We start from the raw sequence: 14,625 nt of genomic DNA on the forward strand, positions 1-14,625 counted from the left end.
CATATTTTATATGCTTCACAACTGTTCTTTCTCAGTTTTTATTGATTTGGTGTAAGTGCTCTCTTTTATTTAGAAAGACATCGTTTTTTATATTTTGCACTATAATGAACGTCTGCAAATATCACAGAATCGTAGAATGGTTTAGGTTGGAAGAGACCTTGAAGATCATCCAGTTCCAACCCCCCTGCCGTAGGCAGGGACACCTCTCACTAGACCAGGTTTCCCAAGGCCATGTCCAGCCTGGCCTTGAACACCTCCAGGGATGGGGCCTCAACAACTTCTCTGGGCAACCTGTTCCAGTGCCTCACCACCCTCAAAGTGAAAAACTTCCTAATGTTCAATCTGAACCTGCCATCTAGTTTAAAGCCATTCCCCCTCGTCCTATCACCACATGCCCCAGTAAAAACTCTTTCCCCAGCTCTCCTGTAGGCCCCCTTTAAGTACTGGAAGGCTGCAATAAGATCTCCCTGGAGCCTTCTCTTCTCCAGGCTGAACAGCCCAACTCTTTCAGCCTCTCCTCATAGGAGAGGTGCTCTAGCCCTCGATTCATCCTCGTGGCTCTCCTCTGGATGCTCTCCAACAGGTCCATGTCCTTCTTATGTTGGGGACTCCAGAGCTGGATGCAGTACTCCAGGTGGGGTCTCATGAGAGTGGAGCAGAGGGGCAGACTCACCTCCTTTTACCTGCTGGCCACACTTCTTTTGATGCAGCCCAGGATATGGTTGGCCTTCTGGTCTGCAATCGCACACTGCTGGCGAAATATCATCTGTTCAAAACTGTTTCTTGACTATATTGACACTTCCCCATGTACAGTCTTTAAAAAATTTGGCCTGAAAGTCAAATTCTCCTGTCTAAGCCAGATCTTTAAGTATTGCCTTCACTTTTGCATGTGTCAGGGTAATAATCATACAGTAAAAATAGATTATAAGGTGTGTTTGAGAAGAATCAAGCACAAACTTATTTACTTGAGTGAGAGCAGCTAAAAATTTAAAGAAATGTTGATTTGTTTCTGTATATGATGTATATATAGACATATATATGCATTTCTCATCCTATTCTTTCCCATGCATTATTCGTTTTATCACGGTGGAAAACTACAACTTACATATAACAAAATATCATCAGTGCTAGGTTCTTCTAGCGCTTAGTTGCCAAAATACTTGCACTTTCCCTGGTGACAGAGGGTAATTCCTTTGCTCATGCAGTTTCTTTCCTTCTTTTGACAGTGCTAAGGCTCCGTCTGCCACCAGATGTCTTTCTTCCTGACTGAGATGTTCCTGTGGTCTTTGAAAACTAACTTACGTATTAGAGGTGAGCTGTTACCTGGTACTAAACAAAACAGCAAAGCTTGGTGATGAAGATTAAACTGATCCAAAATTCTGAATACCCAAATGAAAAAATGGGATTTATACTTGGTTAGAAAGAAAATAGGCAGCAAGGTGATGTTTGAACCTGGTCAGCTTCTTTGCTTATCTCATCATAGAACTGGAGGATCCTTTCAAGTAAAAAATGTTAAGATTGTATTCGATTGGATGCATTTTCTTTTTTAGGAAGCTATGCCCTACATGACTGTAAGCTTCAGTTTAATGACTGGTTTGGGTTAATGAAGATCTATAGTCCCCTGATTTGCAGAGGCATTGTGATTTGTACATGGCATAAAAATAAAAAAAATCACTGCGTGTTCTGGGCATTTTGCATGATTACTTGAAATTTTATACTTACAAGGATATATTTATCTTATTAATTGATTGTTCCAGGAGACATATGACTAATTACTAGCCATGTAGAAATGACTTTCATTCATCTTGCCTTGTTATTGCTAAAATATAATACTAAAAAAAAGCCCCACTGCTTTATAAGTGAACCATATCAAAATATTATTTATGACACTTCATGCCAATTGTAGCATACAATAGTTCTGTGGAAACATTACTCTGAATATCATTGACAATTCGATTGGATATGAATGAATATTCAGTTGGATGTTATTATTCAAATATGTCTCAATATGTCTTGGCATCCCATCTTTGTGTGAGAACTGTTCTGTAACAACAGGAAAAGTCAAAAGCTGTATTTCATAGAAGAGTCTGATGGTTTAAGTAAATACATAGGTGTGATTTATTGTAAGGAAAGGTGTACTGTGCCTCTTGACCTTCTTGATTCCTCCCTGTCCATTTACTAGTCGCCTACCAACCTCATTCTAAAATTCTGAGGCAGAAGGGAGGACTGCTGCCTTGTTTGAAAAGCTGCCTCCCTTCTTCCATGTCAGGGATTTCTCCCCATGGTACATCCCTGTCCACGTTTAGTCAGAGACAGATGTGGCATCAAACTAATTATTTTAAAGCAACGCAACTTAAAGCCGTACTTACACCTACTTGGTGGAGCTTGTGGTGGCACACCGAAGTATTTAGCAGGCAGTCATGGCAGAAACTGCACCTGAAACATCCAAATTTCTTTACCATGGGAACCAGCTAGACAATAGTACCTATAGATGAAGAATACTGGATCCTTTGAAAGGAGCTTTACGAGTTCATGAATCTTAAAAAAAAAAAAATCCTGGTGTCTTTAGGTCAGCTGTGTCAGTCATCAGAAAACATTTGAAGTTAATCTAAGGTACACTTTTCACTGTGATCCTTACCTTTCCTTGTGAAAGAACACAAAAGATGCTAATTAGGAAGGCGGTAAAAATATTTTTGCGTGTTGGCAGCTGGAAGAGAATCAAAGTGTACGTGAAGGAAATGACAGCTCCAAATAAACGTAAGGACCTGTCACATTCTCCTCCGGTCCTTGCTTGCTGGTTTTTGAAAGTCCTACCAAGAATTCAGATTATATGCTGTAGTTTTTCCACTGTCACTTGTATTTTAACACCTAATGTGCTGCTCCAGCTAGCAAAAGTTGAGATGCTGAACTTTGCTTGCTAAGTTGTGTTTTGTTTCCAGTGTCACATCCATAATGAAATATCTTTCCATTCAATTGTATAGGTGAAGATATTGGGATCCACCAGTACTATGACAAGAAAGAACCAGGTAAAATATAAATAACCATAATTAAAACTAAACAAAACTTCCAAATGTTCAACCTTTGACACTAACTGCTTGCTCTAAAAAATGCAACTTTGAATTTCTTGTTAGTGTATGCCTCTCTATTTCTATAGAGTAAAGAAGCACAGAAAGAGATTCTCTCTCCCACATTACCTCAGACTATTTAAAAACTTTTTCTTCCACAGAAGAAAAGAAAAGGGAAAAATATAGGATCATAGAATCACAGAATAGTTTGGGTTGGAAGGGATCTTGAAGATCATCCAGTTCCAACCCCCCTGCCCTGGGCAGGGACACCTCCCACCAGACCAGGTTGCTCCAAGCCCCGTCCAACCTGGCCTTGAACACCTCCAGGGATGGGGCAGCCACAGCTTCTCTGGGCAACCTGGGCCGGTGCCTCACCACCCTCACAGGAAAGAATTTCTTCCTGATATCTAATCTAAATCTCCCCTCTTCCAGTTTAAAACCCCGTCATCCTATGGCTACAGTCTTAGGGTTAGAAAACAACCTTTATGTCATTAGAAGCCTCAGTGGGATTTTATACTCTAAATTCTTATGTTTTACATTATACCTTTTTCTTGTATTCAGCCCTTTGCCCTGCTGCGGAGTGCCACAGGACAATGCTCCCAACACTGAGAGGGGGATGGAGCCCAGGGCAGGGATGCAGGGGCAGGGATGGAGCCTACAGCAAGGATGCAGGGGCAGGGATGCCACCTGGGGCAGTGATACAGGGACAGGGATGGAGCCGGGGCAGGGATGCAGCCTGGGGTAGGGATGCAGGGGCAGGGATGGAGCTGGGGGCAGGAATGCAGCCCGGAGCAGGGATGCCGGGGCAGGGATGCAGCCCGGGGCAGGGATGCCGGGGCAGGGATGCAGCCCGGGGCAGGGATGCCGGGGCAGGGATGCAGCCCGGGGCAGGGATGCCGGGGCAGGGATGCAGCCCGGGGCAGGGATGCCGGGGCAGGGATGCAGCCCGGGGCAGGGATGCCGGGGCAGGGATGCAGCCCGGGAAAGGGATGCCGGGGCAGGGATGCAGCCCGGGAAAGGGATGCCGGGGCAGGGATGCAGCCCGGGAAAGGGATGCCGGGGCAGGGATGCAGCCCGGGAAAGGGATGCCGGGGCAGGGAAGGAGCCCGGAGCAGGGCTGCAGGGGCAGGGCTGCAGCCCGGGGCTGGGCAGCCGGCCCCGCGGTGGCTGGGTGTTTGCTGGCACCCCAGCAGAGGGCATCACGAACGCGCGGGAGCGCCAGCCCTGACCTCCTGCATCCCTACCTGGTGTCAGAAATGGCCATTTCAGAGCGAACGATCCATTTTCTTTATCTGATTAATCCTCTTAATCCTGGAAGTTTCCCGGGGGGCCAAAAGGTCTGTTGGGCTAGAGTTGCTCCCTCTCCTGCGGCCAGGTTGGAGCTTGTTGCGAGCATCCTGCGGGCAGCGGGTGATGCGCCGTCTTCAGGCGCTGCTGACAGACCCACTCGCCTTCGCTCCTGGCTTGGCTTGCAGCTCACTTCACTATCTGATGAGATTGTGGGCTCAGTAATGCTGGCCCACCTGTTGGGCTGCATGAGCCTTTCTTTCACTGCAAATTTAAGATATCTGCCTCACAAAGTGAGAACATCGGGGCCGTCTTAATTTTTTTGTAAAGTTCAGTGTTTTAGCAAACCGTACGAATCTTCTCTCTATGATTAATATTTGCTGACAACAGTTGTAAGGATTATCATTCATCTTTTCATCCTCTCTTTAGTGTCACAGATGAAGCCCGGTTACTTAGAAGAGAAGCAAAAGCTGGCTGAATGTAAGGACATTTTTGGAGTTTCTAGTTACAGTAAGACCAAATTATTAATTTGGATTGGCGATGCCCCTGGAAAAGCATTAAAATAACCTCAGACTGCTGATTGCAATCTGGTTTGTTGTTTTTGTTTTTTTTTCCCCTGTGTCACTAAGCATAGTAGTATGTGTTGCTTCTCAAATCCATTGTCAAGAGGAATCCCCAAAATAATCACAATCCAGATTTTTTTCTTACGAAATTTGCTTGGCAGATGAACAATAAACCTTTTCCCGATCAGCTCTTGAATCGAAATGCTGGCTGAAAATTGTAACTAAAATACTTTCAGGCAAACTCAAATTCCAGGTTAATAATCAGCTGCCTTCATAGAACGCTTTTAGCTTTGAAACATTTGCACTGTTCCTGCATTATCTGCTTAAAAGCAATTTCAGTTTATGCTATCACACAGCAGTATTGTGACAGTTAAAGGTTTTTAATATTAGTACAGCTTTTCTTCCGCTCAAGTTTTACAACTCCTGCACAGTTGTTATTGCTCGGAGTGTTCATTAACGTTCAAACATTATTACATGACAACTCTGAAAAAAACCTAATTGATTTTTAGACGACTTCACAAAGTAATACGTGTGCTGTAAGAATTACCTTCGCTTTTTATCTTTCCGTAATGAAAATGCACGTGGAATTGGGCGTGCATTCGAAGGCCAAACATGTTGCGGAAGGATAAGTGATTTGCAATGCCATAAGGTGTGTTTGGAGCAGGTTATCTTTTATACGCATGACATGGCAAAAGGAACACGAGCTGCTGGACCTTGTTGCTGTAAATATAGTGGCCATCTAGAGCCTGTATGGCACATTTCTTAAAGAGGAGCACTGGGTAACTTTGTTCACAGCTGCTGATTTGTATTTGTAGTTGGATATCTGTATGGGCAATTTCCCATTTTGCATATGTGGATAAATATTCCAGTATTTATGAAGGCGCCCATTGAAAATGTGATCTTACATGCCTAATTAATATTACCATAACAGTTCCACCAACGCTGGCTCCAGTCCAATAAAACACAAAGAGAAGTTGTATGTTGGTGTGCTCTTTTGTTGATATATGAAATCCTTCATTTTTTCACTCTATAGCACTTCCATTGTGAGCTCCTTTTTGCAGGGAGGTTTGAATGCAACTGTGAAGTCGTTCAGTCTGGAAGTTGGCATACAAACTGACAGCTTCCAGCTCAAAACTTTTCATCAGGTCGCCTTTAAATAGGCTAGATTTTAAAAAAGACAACGTCTTCTAGTTTCTCATGGTTTTTATTGTATACTTAGGAAGAGAACACTGCTGGCTTTTAAATGATGAAATTTCACAAGTTATTAGATTCTCAGCCATGAAACAAGCCAATTACTAGCAACTCCGGAGGAAGCTTTGCCTCCTGGTTTCAGGATTAATGTATTAGGCCAGCGTTTTCACAATAGTTTGCTGAACATTAATAAATTTGTTAAAGGACTGTGCCAGTCATGCAGTTTCATGTTTGCCTGACGTGGCAGATTCTTCCAGCCAAATTTTCAAGAACAAATCCTATAAAAAAACCCTATACTCCATAATATAAGTTATTGCGTTCACAATTACCTGTTGTTAATACCTCTATATATGCATATATTCATGCATATATATTTTGCAGACACGTTAGTGCCTGCTTGTTGAAATTAGGCAATGAAATACTGGTTCAAAAGAACAGTATCTGTTTAGCATTTGATAACTTGAACGTGAGTTAACATACTGCATGTGAGGTGCTTTCTCGGTGCAAGTGCTTAGCAGCCGGGTGAGATATTCCATCCCACAAGCGTTGTACACAATTGCCATGGCGAAGTCATGGTCAGTGTGGATATTTCATGCTAACTGTTCCTACGACAGAGCTTTGCCAAAGGATATCACTTGACAATACAAATCAATAGAAACCGTAGCCATTCCTTCCAATTATAGGTAAGTTTTATCTTTCAAGGTTACTCCTAGAAATCTCAGTTTTGTGTTTCCGTAGAAAAGGAAGCTCAACTTGAAGAACTTCTTTTTTTATTATATATAAATGTATGTTTGCACACACACATGCATATATATACACATGCATATATACACAGTCACCTATATATACACATTTCTCTATCTTCTTTTTTTTTTTTTCACTTTTATTTGCCAGCTCGAGATTATCCTTGGATACTGAAAAACAAGCGACCAGACAAACTGCGAGATACGCTCAAGGAGGTAGAGGTATGTTTCAGAAAGTTTCAGGTACAGCAACATATCATCCAGTTTGCAGACCTCTATCAACAGCTTTAATTTTCATAAAGATCCAGCTCTCCCAGTGATGATAAATGTGCTTTTGTCTGGCGGGCTGTTCTAAAACAGCTGCATCTTTGTGTAGCGTGCTTCGTCGGTAAACTTGAAAATCAGAAGTATGTTAACCAATAGCGACAATGTGTACTCCCAACTCCACTCTGTTTTCTTTTGTCTTTTAGGACTTAATGCAAAACAGTCAGTGTGTGCTGAGCAAATGGAAGAACAAACATATCTGTCAGGTAAAATGTTTTGACAAGTTCTTGCAATGTTGGGGCAGTGGAGCCGAACAGCCATTCAGTGATTGATGCAGTGGTGTTAAAATGTTAAGTAACACAGAAAATCATTGGGGTCTTGTGTTTTGGGCTTTTTTTTTTTTAATGTATGAGCTCTTATTATCTAGATTGTGTTTATTTAAATTTCTAACCTGCTGCAAAACAAAAATCTGTTTTTTATCAACAAGAACAATGACATTAAAGGGCCCTGATTCTGTGAGTTTATTATTATTTGGGGAAACTGAAAGCATCCTGTACCTCAAAATAGCAGGCTAAGGGAGCTGTTAAAATATATAGGCAGGTCTGGAATCTATGTTATATTCCATTTTTATATCTTAATTATTAACATATCTGTTGCAAATCTTTTTCCTTTGTGCTTGTGTAATATGGGAGGGAAGCTATAACTCTAAACCAGCTAGATCGTTAATCAGGTTATGGAACAAAAGATATTGGGACATGTGGCACACATGTAGGTACGTTCTCTCTCTGGGTAAGTTCCACAGACTGTGTACAAGAAACAGCTTTTCACATCCCCGTTAACACAGAACAGTAGGGTAGGTGGGACATCTGAACGTGACACGTGCTCTAGCTCCTTAATCATGAGCTCGTCCTGAAAAACATACCTAAGGTGTTTTATAAGTTTCTGCAGTCTTCATTGATCATGGAGAATGTGCATGCACCTATTTGAAGCTGCTTCGGCATGGGGAATGCTCGTAAATGTTACTAATACTGTTTCTAAAAAGAAATTGTGTGTTCTAACTTTCATGCTTTTTCAGATTTATAATTCTCTTCTTCTAGTTCAAGTAGTACCAAATGTGTGTCAGCGGGTTGAATATTAAATATTCAAACATTATACAGCTGAAATTCCAGCAGTGTCTTTAAAAATAGCAAAATTTTTAAATACCTGGCATGCCAAATGGTATATAGTCTTTTCCTGTCAATAATAAAGATATTATTGTCTAAGCTATATTGGCCTATCAGATCTTGTCGCTAGTAGATGTATATCATTCACGTACAGATTACATAGTATATAGCTGGTAATGTTAATCTTCTAGAACTGATTTAAATATTAATTGTATGCTAATGCAGAGGACTCTCTTTTTTCTGTTATTATTGTTCTGACTAGGATAGGAATTTGGTTAAGTAATAGTGAGTCAATTAGCCATGCGTGTATTCATCTGCTGCCCAGTTTGCCATCTCTTCGTTTGCCATCTCTTCATTTGCTTTGCCCATCCATTCTCCCTCAATCATTTTCCTTCCCCTCCCCATCTCTGCATCCACCTGCATTCCTTACCAATACACGCTTTGGAACAGTGAACTCCTTGCCAAGATTGGATCATCCTGCCTTGATAATATAACACCTTTGGGTGACTGTTAATTCTGTATAAAACTCTTTTTTTTTTTTTTTTTTTTGACTGAGCATTCTCTAAGTAGTTTCAGGCTTACAGAAACAAAAATGACATAAATACAATTTTACTTATTTCTTGTACAAGATGGGGAAAGAAGAGAGGTGTATGTGTTTGTCTTAGTATATTAGGTCTGGCTCTATATTGGATTGAATCATGTAAAGGGGTAGCTTGATAAATTGAGTATTTATTTAGGGTTTTTTGGATGGCTTGTATAGCTAGGGTGTAAGTGATAGTATAGTTTATAACATAGCCAGAGTTAAACTTGTCAGATAAAAATCAGAGTAATTTCTCGGTCCTTAAATTCTGTTTCTGGCTTCTCAGTCCCAAAACAAAATGATTTTTTTGATATAATAATGGCTGATAACTGAAGTCTCTAACAGGGTTTAGAATGGTCTGCCAAAACAATTGTGTTATTCCACTTTCTGTCTTCCTGAAAATATAAGCTCCCCAACAAATGAAAATAAAACAGAGAAAAATTAATAATGTAGGAGAGTCTAGAACAGAAAAGCTAAAGCTGGCTTCTATCAATTTTTATGTCAAACAGTTTGTTTTTCTGCTGCTCATCTGTCCTTGAGCATTTTGCAGCAATATCTGGACTCTCCCATTTGGATGCAAATGTTCTGAAGCTTCTGGAAAAGATGCTGTACATTTATTTTTTTAGTTCTAAGTAGGAGACTGATTAACTGTTTCGGCAGAAAGCGGTTGTCACATAATAGAGTGATCTGTGTCATAGCACTGCTGTATTCACGTGCTGTTTTGGATGGATGCTAGAGCAGCTGCTAGTGCAAAAAGAAGAATCTGTGTTTGCATGAACTTCCAAGGGTGACAGAAAGCAACATGTCAGCCAAACAGCATGTAGAGCATGTACTGAATTACTCTGACTGTTGTAATTTTCAGTGATTTGGGCTAAATTTGAGTATATGGTTTAATTATACTATCATTTTTTTAGCTCTTTGTTTTTTAATAGCGATACAATGTTAAAGAAATTTGTTTATAGCAATTAAAATATTTAACTCAGCAGCCATCACAGTTTTCAATAAATGGTCTACATAGTTGAATGTTCCTTATCTTTAGCTGAACCAGGAGGAGTTCCCTTTGTGTTGTAATAACTACGTGCTATCCAAAAACTCAATGGCTGTTGTACCTTCAACAAGACAGAATAAATGGAAAAAAAAATCTGAAAGGTGATTCAATGATAACAAGACTATCATTTAGAAGAGTAGTATGATTTCCCTCAGATTTTGTGAGAAACAAGTGTAAGACTGCTGCTAATATGCCTTCTGGAGCCTAAACATCACTATTCCTAATTCCTCGCTGCTTCTTCCAGCATTTCCAGCTTTTAAGTAGCCCACAGGCAAAAATTGGGGGCTATAAATTTCAACAGGCAACTGCTAAAAATAAGTGTGCTGTCATGTTAACAGTTTGTGTGCAAATGGCCAATTATACCTCATGCATACGCCTCAATGAAAAATCCAGTTAGTTTGCATGCGCATTATCTTGTCCATGGTGTGAACCGTATTTCTCAAAATTGGCTCTCCTGCATGAGTTTGCCTAGAAGTACTGGAGTTTGCAAAGTAGAGTTTGCCTATAACACTGGCCCAGCTTTCTACCTTTCTTAGTTTATCATTTATGCATCAAAATTTCTCCTATTGCCTTTTTTTCTATATATATATATACAATCAGTGCATTAGAAGTTTCCTATTTCCTTCTTTGTCCGTGGTCAAAAAAAAATGCATTGCACTTTATTTTTGCAGTCCTAAGTCTGCTTTCTTGTGCTGCTTAGAGCTTCTGAACTAGATGATGTGCCAGTTCATGTAAACATAACCTAGACTCTGCAGGGATTTTTGTCAAGGAGCTCGCTCTCCTGTTTAAAAGAGTCCTAAAGGACCGAGGTCTTTTCTTCAGCTCTGTTCCTCCTTGTTCTAGTAGGATCTGAATGCTCACCATTTCTCCATGGTACCTCTGAACCCGGACTTCCACGACCAGTGATGAGTTGCCAAAATAATCCTGTAGTCTTCAGTTAGGTGATGTCACAGGAAAATAAATAGGCCATAAAAGAAGGATGACGGGGAAAAAAAAAAAAAAAAGACAAGAAGTCTTTGCAGTAAGATGCGGCTGTATTGTTTATAATTAAGTAAACAAATTATTCCTTGGATTTCCCTGCTGAAGAGCAATAATGTAAGGAATTAATTTTATCAATATTGTTGAGTTTACTCAATTCAGCTTTGGCTGCTTCCTTTCCTCTTAGTCTCCTTCTCTAGTTCTTTGGAATGCTTTTAAGTTTTGCCACAAAATCCTGAAGTCAAGCCTATGAAATGATGCCATTGGTTCAGGTTTGGTTTTACAGTATAAGGTAGTAAAAAATTAATGAGATCTAGCCAAAACATTAATTTCCAACTTCTTTTAGTTTTACATTTGCAGTACGACATAGAATTAAACACATGCCAACACTGAATTATTTTATTGTCTAAAAGCCAAGTGCTAGCTGTGAATCATATCTGTTACCTGCTAATGAAAAAGATGTAGATATTCTTTGCTATGTTACTTTGATTTGATTTAATTTGATTTGTGTTGCAATTTACATATGTATATGAATGGGGTTTATGTTACTACCATCACTGACATACTTAGAACTGGCTTCTGAATTGAGACGCGCGGCAAAATTTGCTGACGTGGCTTGTTCTATCAGCTACAATGCCTATAAGCAAACTGATTTAGCAAGATATGTGGTGACACGGAGTAGCACATCTGATACCAAACCCCAGACGTTCTGGCTAGAATACGTGAGAAGCTGGTACACATCACCAGTTACTAAGAGGAACGCTGCCCTCATCTTAAATTCTTTTGGTTGCTTTTGATCGCAGCCATTAATGTGTTGTGTGGTTTTAGAGATTTGGAGCTAGAGGTACAAATGCATTGATTATTGTGAAACAGCAACGTGTAACAACAATAACTTCATCTGTAATAAGGCATGCAACAGAGTAATTACGGTAGGGTGGCTAAGAAAGCAATCTGGAATGAAGAGGTGGGGAAAAACCCTGGGAACCTGCTTGAACAAGAAACGCTTTGCAATTCTCTTCTCCTTTTGCATATTCCTTTGGTGGTTGGGCTCTGTAAGGGAAAACAGTTTGCAGCAATATTTTTTACAGGCATATTTTCCTTCTCTTCCAATTTTAATCAGATAGAAGCAAATCCTGGCTTTGCTCTGCAGGTATCTTTTTAGGTAGAAGGGCTGATAAGCAGCTAAGCTGCATGAATGAGGAGTCAAGGGCTAAAGCTTCCGAGGATAAAGGAATCCACTTAAGTACATGTTTAAGTTCTACTAAAGTCCGTAAGCCGTGAGCCCGTACTTAAGTCCTTTGCTTAATAAAACGTAACTCGAATACATATTGGAGTGCCTTGTTGTCGGGGAAAGGAAGGGCTAAGTCTTCCACTGAGTATCCTCTGCTCCTTCTTAGGTCTTTCTTGCTCAATGGAGAACCATTTGGGGCACACAAAGTACATAATTCCTTCTATCAAAGTCTTCATGCTCAACTCCTTAGTAGCACAGAAATGGAAGTGTCCCCTCCTTCCCAGCATATAGTATGACCAGATGCCCAAATATTTCACTCAGACTACGTTCAAGTACAGAGGCTATGCCTGTTCTTCCAATAGCCATGAACTCATCCTTTCAATGTTTTGTTTAGGGACACCTTGAGGCTGTTCAAGCTGTAGAGGTGACTCTTCTGATTTCTGTTTTTTCATCCCGCGCTACTTCAGACTGAAAAATTTGTCATGTATTTCATTATTGTGAGCTGCTTTCCCTAATTTGCTGTCTGTTAGATGGAATGACTCCGTGCCTTGTGTAAATAATGCCTCATACGGTTGCTTTTATTCTTTAGCAATGCGGGGCAATTCCCTTGAGCAGTACTTTTTGGAGTGGGATTGCTGTTTATCTGCGTTCAAGCCAAGTTTGCAGTCTTCCCCATTTGCTTTACATTCTTTCCTGCTGATGGTTGGACTGCTCCCATCCACCAAAATACGAGCTTAACTATGCAAGTTTATGTATCACAGCACCTAAATCTTATTACCATGTAACAGTCTTTGCACAGGCTACACAGCAAGTAAGGAATCGAAATAGTTATGTTTCAATTCGAGCACATAAATATTTTCTCTTTTACAGAATATATTTGATGAAAGATAATATAGAATGGTAGAATCATTTAGGTTGGAAAAGACCCCTAAGATCATCAAGTCCTATGGTAAAACGCTGCCAAGTCCACCACTAAACCATTTCCCTAAGCGCCACATCTACATGGCTTTTAAATACCTCCAGGGTGGTGACTCAGCCACTTTCCTGCTTTATTTAAATAATTGCTTGTATTTCATAGGAAACTTTAAGAACTATTTCAAAAAAACACAACCACCCAACATTGTAACCCTGAGGATTTTTAAAGGGAAGTGGAAGAAATCCTGACCTTCCTTGGCCATGTAGCGTGTAATTTACAGTTTAAATTTAGACTCTAAAGTTCCTAGACTGAAGGACTGAAACCTGTGGAGCACAGGTATATTACAAACCTATTATAAGCTATTATACCCAAAATCTGTTAAATTAAAATTTAAGTTTTGCCCAAATATCTCAAAATTCTGTGGAGAGTAATGGGAAAGAATGTTTTACTGTAAAAGTAAAGAAGAGAGCACAATGGGGGAAACAATAAAAGCCTTGGATTAATTTAGAGTGGATCTTTCTAGAGTGTTTACGTAATTTTGCTCGATCGTCGCTTGCATCATAGTTTGTCACGTTCTGGGTTTCAACCCTCACTTTTTCAACTAGGTTCTTTGGGCAATTCCAGCTAACCGTAGTCAAACCTTGCTGGGCTTAACATTATCAAGTTGGAAATAAATTGCGATTTTATCTAATCTAACTGCAACATAGGGATAAATGGAAGTTTTGAAAGATTGTAATAAAAGCTGCATGAGTGTAACTGTGTCTAACACTTTTACTAGGACAAAGCCTTAAAGGACATCTGTCATGACAGAGAATGTTGAAACATTGACTATATATATTTATCAAATGACTGCATGATTAGACTTTGGCAGGATGGGAAATGACCACTTGTTCTTAATGAGTTCATGTCACATCACAGGTGTTTTTTGTGTCTATTTCAGATGTCACTAGAATTTCTGTTCAAACTAGTGTGAATTGATGGGAAGATAGTTTGGAAAAATGTGGGTTAAAGATATTAGAAGGTAATTTATTTAAATATGCTTGTCCTCTGCCACAGATGAGCCCAGAGCTATAGTGATATAGCAAAATACATATAACTGAGAATTTCCATAGCTAAATTATTGGAGGCAAGCTCAATTACATCACTCCATTCTGTCCCCAGTACTTTTTATGTATGATACAAGCCAGTGGATCTCACTGCAAGGAAGTTTATGTACCAGCGTGTTGTACTAAAAAGCATGTTGCAACCACGTTTGTTTCACCACTCTCACATAAAACAAACGGGGATCTTTATGACAAATTCTCCTACGAGAGCAAGTATTTCTCTAGTAGTAAGTTTTTTAAAAGCACAGAGATTTCTTTAAAATTCTCCTGTTAGGTAGAAGTGAGAGCGGAGTCGCAGATTTCTGCCCTTCGGTGAGCCCTCTGTACATTCCTGCATCCATCTTTCTGCTGAGGATTCCTTTGGTGAGAAAAGAGCCTTCAGCAAGTTTAGGGCTGGTATAGCCTCTGCTGGACGAATTATGCTTTTTATTTTTTTTAACTGATTGGAGGGAGATGAACCTAGCTGCCAGAACGGGTCCTTCCGAACCTTTGC

General features: G+C 40.1%; 1 protein-coding gene across 1 annotated transcript in view; it reads left to right on the forward strand.

Moving 5' to 3' along the window:
• Positions 1 to 1,250: 1,250 nt before the first annotated feature.
• The window catches only part of WDPCP (WD repeat containing planar cell polarity effector), a gene marked incomplete at both ends in the record, with an annotated part of 57,714 nt that continues 44,339 nt past the window's right edge, over positions 1,251 to 14,625 (forward strand). The window contains 5 exons of the mRNA XM_082480228.1: positions 1,251 to 1,311; positions 2,982 to 3,026; positions 4,782 to 4,832; positions 7,001 to 7,071; positions 7,320 to 7,379. Of these exons, the coding sequence (XP_082336354.1) occupies positions 1,251 to 1,311; positions 2,982 to 3,026; positions 4,782 to 4,832; positions 7,001 to 7,071; positions 7,320 to 7,379 (288 nt within the window). The remainder of the gene's footprint in view (positions 1,312 to 2,981; positions 3,027 to 4,781; positions 4,833 to 7,000; positions 7,072 to 7,319; positions 7,380 to 14,625) is intronic.

Source organism: Vanellus vanellus (assembly GCF_965231255.1).
Source record: "Vanellus vanellus genome assembly, chromosome: 3".
Taxonomy (NCBI): Eukaryota; Metazoa; Chordata; class Aves; order Charadriiformes; family Charadriidae; genus Vanellus; species Vanellus vanellus.